Raw genomic sequence first — 9,116 nt, forward strand, 5'->3', positions numbered from 1 at the left:
CAAATATCACCACCAGTGTTCAATATTTTTAACCTACTGAATAACTTAACATCACACAGGTATTTTAAAAATAAAAGCTTCTTTGTTTTTGAAAATTTTAAATAAATAGAACTGAAAGACATTTTCCAAAACAAAATTTTCGACAGTAACTAATTACTCAGTAATATATGACTGTAAATTATTAATTTTCCCAGTTACTAGTAGTGTAAAGGATTACAATTTCCGGTCCCCTCTGCAACAGTGCGACTCAGACTTATCATTTCCCCTCCGAACTCTGTTATATGACATTGCTGATCACCATCTCCATATGGTAACAGGTGAACTATGCATAGGTAACTCATACAACCCCACTTCAAAATCACTGACCTTTCCCTTTAAAAAAAAAAAAAAAAAAAAAAAAGGACTACTGTGCCTTTAAATGACCCGGAAGTAGAAAGCCCGGCTCTAAAGCGGATATTACCGTGACGCCGGGGTCAGAAGTTCTCTCTCACAGCCATCTTGGATATAACGTCCTGAGTCGGTGAGTGTCTCCGTCGACAATCCAACGTCATCCAGTCGTTTGCAGCACTTTCTCCTCCGCGCCGGAGGTTTTATAAGTTCGGCCCACGTCGTGGCGACAGGCCGGCGCGGTTATTATCCGCGTGTCGCCCCTCCGGTCGGCGATACGCGAGCCGTTTGTGCCCCCGACGAGCGGCTCAAAATGGGGGAACATGGCGACCAGCAGCCCGGCACCAGCTGCCCGTCGGGGCCGGGGACGCGAGGGCGGAAGGTCTCCGTTAAACTCGCCGGTATTCGACGCGCCTTGTCCCGGTTGAGTCCTTGGTGGAAGGACGTCGTCCCACCGGAGAGCGGCGTTAGCGACGGAGCTCACGAGCTGCAGCGTGGGGCGGGGGGGGGGGGGGGGGGGGGGGGGAGCGGGGGTGGGGGGGCTCGCTCAGCCGGTGAGGACAACCGCAGCGCGGGGTCTGAAGTGGCGGACCGGCCCGTCAGGGGGAACGAGGTCCATCCCGAGTAAATGAACCTCACACGGACTCTGAAGTCAACGGGCCTCCGCCCCACTGGTGTCCTCCATTATGAACCTGGACGGTAGAAGAATATGTGGGTTGGTTTGTTTTTTTCTGTGGTTATTCCACTAAGACTGTTTCGACGTGAGAACTTGGTTCTGTTTCGTGCAGGCCTTGTTCTTCACCTGTCCATCTAGTCTGGACGTGACAAGTGCACGCGTCGTGGACTTCATGTTATTTTACATGGTGGCACGCTTGTTTCACCAAATTGCCATAAACTCGTGTTTGTCCAACGTTTAACTCGGTGAACGTAACGTTTTGTTAGTATCGATCCCTCGCCTCAGTTCTCGCTTTCAAACCGCAAGATGATGGGTTCACGCGGTCAAACGAGAACATATTCACATGTGAAAGTTTGGTATTGGAAAGTGTTTTTTGCTCATTAATGAATAAATCAATAACCAAACTGGCCGAGACATTAACCGACTCGTTGTTTTCTCTCGTTTCTCCTGAAGCAACCATGCCCGGCGAAGCCACAGAAACGGTCCCAGTCACCGAGCAGGAGATGCAGCAGCCTCAAGTGGAGACTGGTTCGTATATAAATATACATTTAAAACTTAGCTTGCCTGCAGTTAATGTGTATATTTAATAAAAGGGGGTCCTTGAAACTCAAAAACTTGAGAGTTGGTCATCAAACAGCAAGAGTAAAGAGGATCAATATTGGAACGACCGCGTCACGATTCGGCCCGTGCACGTTGGCTGGGCCGGGCGCTGAGTCGACGTAACAGGTGAAGAGTTATTTTCACTCGCCAGCCGTGTGCTGGGACATTTGTAAGGAATGTGCAGTGGTGCTGTTGCTTGGTTGTTTTATTTGGAAAGAGTTATCCAGGACCCCTCTTTTTATTTATACAAACTCACAATGGAGTGTGGTGACTTGGCACTGACAACTGGGTTTATAGCACAATGCATGGTGTTCGTTGTGTTTTTTTTTCTCCCCCGTGCACAATAAATGACTTGAACTCACTTTGTACAGATTTGGAAGTGGCCTTGTTTGGTGGTTGTAAGATTTTTGTGTTGCATATTTATTTTTTAATCTGCTCTTAAACTCTTGTGTGAATAGTTTTTCAACCACAAATCTTATTGATAACAACAACAACTTAAATTATCGGGTTATAAATGTGGTCAACACGTAAATTTCTCGTGTTATTATTCTTGCAGCAAACTACAATACATATTAAAATACATGTTGTACACGGTGCTTTTTTGACCAAAAATAGGGTAAAATCTGTTAATTTAAAACTTTACATTTTTCCTTCTGTCCCTGTTAGTTGAAGGTTAAACTCTATACCAACTGATCAGTTGCAGCTGCCACCAGAGAAACAGCTAACAGGCTAACATGCTAGCCCGTCAGTTAGCAGCAGCTATTCCTCATAAAAATACTTAAGAGGATTCAGTTAGATGTGCTGTGGAAACCAAACTGTAATGTTTCGCATTAACTTGATTCCCAGCTTTGCGTATCTGCTCAAATGAAGCCATCAATAGTCCTTATATGTCAAACATATTTGGTTCTACTTGTAAAAGGAGTTTCCACTGTTCTGTAGTCTCTTTAATGCACCGTACAGGGATTGAGAGTAATAGTTTTAACTCACACCCTTGTTTATTTCAGTTTGTCTGTGGTCTCATAAGTAGTGTCACTAGTTTAGCTTAAATCAAAATTAATGTTTATATGAACTATTCAGATAATAGCTAACACAAATTATTTTTTTTCACACCAGCACTTTTTGTTTTTTATTCCTCCCTGGTGTGATTCATTTGGGCGTGGTTGAAAACGGGAGTTGCACTCGGGTGTGGACGAAAATAAGCTCACAAAGACTTTTTAGAGTGGATTTGGACCTCTTTTAGAGGAGGCGTCTTAGTCTGGACCCAAAAGAACTCAGGAGTGGTTCTTTTGAGGTGGGAACATGCCTTTTTCTTCTGTTGTATTTTCTTCTCTGGAAAAAGAAAGTTTACAACTCAACTAAATCTAATTAGATAAACTAAAACAATTTGGGAGTGTAAATGGATTCAGGGGTTATGTTTTGGACCAAATGTTTAACTATCTTCTCACATTTGGACACTGCATGGACGGACACTTTCCTTCTTTGACTCACCTAACACCCCCTCATCCCCTTTTGTTTTACACTGGCGATTCAAGAACCAGTTCCACGTCGCTGAACTTTCTCACAAACTCTTTTTTTCCCCCTCCACACTGGGGCACTTTTTTTCCTCACTTCGGCTTATTCATTAAGTTTGAGCTCCTCATCTTCTGTAATTTCCCTTCTTCGTTACTCCTGTTGCTCTTCTTCATCAGCTACAGGAGTATTGACTACTACTCCCGCTGAGACGGCTGTTCCTACAGTGGTCAAAGAAATCCCCCTGGAGAATCCTCCAGAAACCCCCGTTTCTGCTCAGGAGATCAGCTCCCCAGAAGACGCTAGCATGTACACTAGAATTGATCAACCAAACGGTGTTGCTGCAACTGAAGAAATGACCAAGCAAACGGAAGAGAGTGGGTCTGAAGTGACACCCGTTTCCCAGCAAGAGGCAACTGCTGACCCAGCAGGGGATTTAGTAAGTGAGCCAGTTCCTGAAGAGTCTGTGCCATCAGCTGAGGTTCCAACTGAAGAGGTACAAAGTCAGGAGCCGATGGTTGATGTGGAAGAATTGGCCGGCGAAGAGGCGAAGCAGATTTCGGTTGAAGAAAAACCCTCTAGAGAAGAGCCAGAAACAGTGGCAGAAAATATTCCCGATGACCCAAAACCATCTGCCCCTGAAGACGTCAGTGTAAACAGTGAAGACGGGAACCCGGCCCTGAATGCAGCTCAAGAAGAAGTATTGCCCGGTGATGTGAACATCAATGTGGCTGCTCAAGAGGAAATTCTTGACGACAAAGAACCTGTCATACGTCTGTCCAAGGCCGTTCAATCAAAGGGGACCTCCAAATGTGAAGGCCCACCTATTGCCACTTGCCACTTGTCAGGTTGGTTTCAACAGCAGCGTCGTCTTCCTCCCCGCCCCAACTTTTTGTACACCGTGTACTGAACACACATTTTGGTCGGGTGGGACATTTTTTTTGACTTTGACATATTTTCCACACAACAACATGGTCCCAGTTGTCCATTCTTTTGTCTTTGTTCCAGTGGTTTTGTAAGAGTGGGTCATGACTTTTTCAGATTTTTTTCTTGCTGAAATCTGCCCTAAAAGGGATAGTTATTCTTTCTACAACCTGTCAAATAATTTAACTTTTGATCGTTATTAAAATGGACAATATATTCTCATTTGGCAAGGCACGGTTTTGTTTGACTACAGTTAATTTTTTGTGTTTTGATTTTTAAAATATATTTAGATAAAAGGTCTCCGTGGTTTAAAAAAAGAATAGGGTGCAATAGTTAGTTTTACCATGCACGTTTTCTTTTCCCTTTGGGCACTAGGTACCTGCGGCTTTGTATATGTATCGTAGTCCTGTATTGTGTTTTATCATTTGCAGTTTCCTTTTGCATCCTGACTAAATGTAGAATGTGGTTTTGTGTGGACATAGGTTGTTTGTACTGTGCATTTCAAGTGGCAGTTTGCATCGAACGTTGAAAGTAAGACTGGTCTTTTCCTAACCCTAAATAAGATGGTTGCGTCTTGGTTTGTGATCGCTTAATCCGCATGAGTAAGACTTAAACAATTCCGTCAAAAATTTGAAAGAATTTTTCTCTATTCAGCTCCACCTCCTGCCCCAGCTTCCTCTCAGCAACCTAAGGCAGCTTCTGGCGCTGCTAAGCCCAAAGGCAAAGATGCCAAGAGTGTGCAGGGTTCCTCTGCCCCAAAGGCTGTCCCTGGCAGAAGAAAACGCTCTTCTATGTCTGCCTCTTCCTCCTCTCCCACTTCACCAAAATCTACTCCCTCCTCTACCCCCCTGTCACCTGTGATCTCTCCCCTAGCCTCCTCACCTGCAAGTTCTAATCAGGCTCACCGCTCCGCCCCCAAAGTTGTCAAGGCTGGCAAACAAGGAAAACCTAAGAAAGGAGAGGCATTTGTGCCTGTCCCCGAAGAGTGCAAGGTCCCTGCAGCAATTGTGAAACCAGTAGAGGCTAGTGCCAAGCAAACTGTAGTTGAAGCTAAACATGCCCCAGCTGAAACAAAGAAACCCTCAGCACCTGCTGCAAAGCCAGTAGCAGCACCAGCTGCTTTTAAAGTTACCTCAAAGCCCGCTGTCGCAGCACCAGTTTCTTTTTCAGAAACCCTTGCTTCTAGCCCTCCCAAATCATTTGATGTAAAAGCGACTATAGCAAAAGCTGCTCCTGTTACTGCAGCTGCTGATGATCTCCCCCCACTTATCCCACCTGAGAATCCAGTGAAGATGCCTGTATTTGTACCTCCTGTTGAGAAAGAGGGTATTAAACTTACTGCTGTTAAGGCAGATAAACCAGCTCTTATTGAAGCTGCGAAACCAGCAGCATACCAGGCTGTTAAGGTAGAACCCCCAAGCAAACCTGCTCCTGCCGAAGCTCCCAAACCAGTTGCCAAGGCCAAACCTGCTCCAGTTGAGGCTCCTAAACCAGTTGCCAAGGCCAAACCTGCTCCACTTGAGGCTCCTAAACCAGTTGCCGTTGCGGCTCCTAAACCTGCTCCAGTTGAGGCTCCCAAACCAGTTGCCGTTGCGGCTCCTAAACCTGCTCCAGTTGAGGCTGCCAAACCAGTTGCCGTTGAGGCTCCTAAACCAGTTGCCAAGGCTAAACCTGCTCCAGTTGAGGCTCCCAAACCAGTTGCCGTTGCGGCTCCTAAACCAGTTGCCGTTGAGGCTCCTAAACCAGTTGCCAAGGCTAAACCTGTTCCAGTTGAGGCTCCCAAACCAGTTGCCGTTGATGCTCCTAAACCAGTTGCCGTCGAGACTCCCAAACCAGCTGCCGAGGCTCCCAAACCAGTTCACGAGGCTAAACCTGCTGACGTCAAGGCTCCTAAACCAGTTGCCGTCAAGGCTCCCAAACCAGCTGCTGAGGCTAAGCCTGCTGCCGTCGAGGCTCTCAAACTAGTTCCCGAGGCTAAACCTGCTGACGTCAAGGCTCCTAAACCAGTTGCTGACGTCAAGGCTCCTAAACCAGTTGCTGACGTCAAGGCTCCCAAATCAGCTGCCGAGGCTAAGCCTGCTGCCGTCGAGGCTCCCAAAACAGTTGCCGAGGCTAACCCTGCTGATGCCAAGGCTCCCAAACCAGTTTCCAAGGCTAAACCTGCAGACGTCAAGGCTCCCAAACCACTTCCTGAGGCTAAACCTGCTGCCGTTGAGGCCCCTAAACCAGTTGCCGAGGCCAAACCGGCTCCCGTTGAGGCTGCTAAGCCAGTAACCAAGGCTACACCTGCTCCCGTTAAGGTTCCAAAACCAGTTGAAGAAACTAAAGCTGCCCCTGTTGAGGCGCTCAAGCCAGCTGTAGACTCTAAACCAGCTGCTGCCGAGGTTACCAAGCCAGCTCCTGTGATGGCTGACAAACCAGTGACTGAGGCCAAATTGGTTGAGGTCAAGGCTGCACCTGCAGAGGTTGCCAAGCCTGAAAAACCAGCAGCTGAACCTTCATCTGCTCCCTTAAAACCTGCTCAAGTTGAGCCTGCTGTTCCTGCCCCAGCCCCCCGTAAACTCACATTTGCCGAGGCGGTTGCAAAACCTGCCCCGGTTAAACCTGAGGTTGAGGTAATCAGTACAACTCCTTCTGAACCCATCTCATCACCCAAACCTGCTAAAACACCAGCCAAGGTGGAGTCTGAGATCAAGAACGACAAGGGTATTTTCTTCTTTCTCTCCTTTTCTGTGCCATCTGTTTTTCCACCTGAACTGCTGAGCTGATTTGATTTGTCCTTCTTCAAGGTCATGGAGTTTAAATTAGATGGTTTTACATTTTCAAACTCGGATGCTTCCTAGTTGTTGTCGTGATGCTCTTGTTTTGGAATCAAGTCGGTTCTGTTGTTGCATACTTTTAGTTTTGTGTACTTTGATTTGTGCGATCACGTCAGTTTTTATGAAGTGAAGATGTCTTGTCCTACTGGTGTATATTTTATTGGTAGAGGGGGGATTGTGTTCTCAACACAGTAGTTTGGATTTGAGGTTGAAAATGCTCTAATCATTGTGACTCTTTTGGCAGCATTAAGCTCAAAAAATATAAATATACATTGACATGTATTTTTACTCTGCAGGAATCATCGCAGCTTATTTTGCGGAGTCACTTTGTGTTTAATGAGCCGTTGTTGTGACTAAATCTCGTCTCCTGTTGGTTTCTGTAGGATCTGGCACTGAGTCCGACAGTGACGACTCTGTGCCTGACCTGGAGGAACAGGACTCTGCACAGACACAAACGCAGCAAGCTCAGGTGAGCGTTTAGTCTGGTCTTGAATATTTTAACTCACTAGAGCCCAAACAGACCAGATCCATTACATCTGTCTGTGACTCTTCAGTGATGATTAACACAGTGACTTTCGTTCTTCTGAGCATCCTGAAGCCAGCCTTTCTGTCCTGAGAAGAGAAGCGGTTCAAACCAGTGATTAGCTTTGGTGTTAGGTCCACATTTACTTATTGACACTGAATGTGTATGAATATTGTGTCTCCTGTAGCTCGCAGCAGCTGCTGAGATCGACGAGGAACCCGTCAGCAAAGCCAAACAGAGCCGCAGTGAAAAGAAGGCACGGAAGGTAACGGTCTCAACTTCATTCAAAATATTTTAAATTGTAAACAAGACTTTTCTGATTCCTCTGTAATGTTTGTATTGGACACATTTTAAAGGTGATGAATTTCTTACAGGCAATGTCAAAGCTCGGTCTCAGGCAGGTAACGGGGGTCACCAGGGTCACCATTCGCAAATCAAAGAACATCTTGTTTGTCATCACCAAACCAGACGTCTACAAGAGCCCTGCATCAGACACATACATCGTCTTCGGTGAAGCCAAGGTACGTCGCCGATACAAGTCACGATCTGTCGAGAGACAGTACTTCTGTTTCAGTGTTGACCTTTTTATTAGACAGCTGAATAGAATCAAAATGTGTGAAAACGTCATGCGGCGATGATCTCATTTTGCTGCCGTTCTCTCGCCACAGATCGAAGATCTTTCCCAGCAGGCCCAGCTGGCAGCCGCAGAAAAATTCAAGGTCCAGGGAGAAGCCGTATCAAACATCCAGGAAAACACACAGACGCCAACAGTACAGGAGGAAAGCGAAGAAGAGGAGGTTCGATTCTTTAAAAAAAAAAAAAATATTAATCTGTATTATTATAATTCAGGATATGAGGTGTTACAAAATCTGCCCATTGTTCTTAAAGGTTGACGAGACCGGAGTTGAGGTCAAGGACATTGAACTCGTCATGTCGCAAGCCAACGTGTCGCGAGCGAAGGCTGTACGCGCCCTGAAAAACAACAATAACGACATTGTCAATGCCATTATGGTAAGACTCTCTGGTGTTGGTGAAGCATCTGTGTATGGAAAACTCTTCATTGATGATTAACACAGTGACTTTCGTTCTTCTGAGTTTTACTGAAGCCAACATTTCTGTCCTGAGAAGAGAGAAACACTCCCAACGGGGAAATAATGTTTTTTATATTAGCGTTTGCTAACTAACTTTTTCTCGTTTCCTTTCGCAGGAGTTGACGATGTAATGGGACCCTTGTCCACAAAGGGTTGAAGAAAGGTTGCTGGTTTAATCTAAGCTCGTTTATACAATTTATACCCAAGATGGAAATAAAGTTGTGGCTTGATAAAAGGAAATTTGTGGTTGTTTGTTGTTCTTTGGGAAATGGTGTAAGAATTTGGATCATTAGCCTGGTCGAGGCAGGGATGGGTCAGGTGTTTCTAAACTGGCCACTACTGGAAATATTAATTTATAATTTTCAAGTTTCCCATTTTCTATACCAACATTACTATTTAGATGTCACAGGGAGCTCAAACTATTCCAGCTTTGAATTGAACAAGACACAACTGAAAACCTCCACACAGCATCAAGTCCCAGGACACCTCAGTTCTCATGTTTAAGTAGCAGATAGTGTAGCTGAACATTGTAGCACAAATTTAATAAATGGGTTTTACAGATCTTTAGAAGAGAGTAATGGGATATG

The 9,116-nt window shown here is 45.5% G+C and overlaps 1 protein-coding gene and 2 non-coding genes across 6 annotated transcripts; all 3 read left to right on the forward strand.

Moving 5' to 3' along the window:
• Positions 1–364: 364 nt before the first annotated feature.
• On the forward strand, positions 365–8,769 carry naca (nascent polypeptide associated complex subunit alpha). Of its 4 annotated transcripts, XM_047330829.1 has the most exons (10): positions 365–520; positions 1,517–1,591; positions 4,751–5,667; positions 5,716–6,802; positions 7,299–7,384; positions 7,626–7,703; positions 7,813–7,959; positions 8,107–8,235; positions 8,327–8,449; positions 8,646–8,769. In XM_047330829.1, exons 2-10 carry the CDS (start codon positions 1,522–1,524, stop codon positions 8,658–8,660), a joined length of 2,652 nt encoding a protein of 883 aa, XP_047186785.1. In that variant the 5' UTR covers positions 365–520; positions 1,517–1,521; the 3' UTR covers positions 8,661–8,769. The 4 variants fall into 4 exon arrangements, with proteins under 4 accessions (XP_047186785.1, XP_047186783.1, XP_047186786.1 ...); XM_047330827.1 differs by having other exon boundaries at positions 4,751–6,802; XM_047330830.1 differs by lacking the exons at positions 4,751–5,667; positions 5,716–6,802 and adding an exon at positions 3,352–4,020 and having other exon boundaries at positions 369–520.
• On the forward strand, positions 7,463–7,536 carry LOC118317606. The gene has a single exon (XR_004795472.1). It is a non-coding gene; the product is annotated as a small nucleolar RNA SNORD59 (small nucleolar RNA).
• On the forward strand, positions 8,493–8,567 carry LOC118317613. Its single transcript, XR_004795479.1, has one exon. It is a non-coding gene; the product is annotated as a small nucleolar RNA SNORD59 (small nucleolar RNA).
• Positions 8,770–9,116: the final 347 nt, after the last annotated feature.

The sequence above is a fragment of the Scophthalmus maximus genome, chromosome 3 (genome assembly GCF_022379125.1).
Source record: "Scophthalmus maximus strain ysfricsl-2021 chromosome 3, ASM2237912v1, whole genome shotgun sequence".
Taxonomy (NCBI): Eukaryota; Metazoa; Chordata; class Actinopteri; order Pleuronectiformes; family Scophthalmidae; genus Scophthalmus; species Scophthalmus maximus.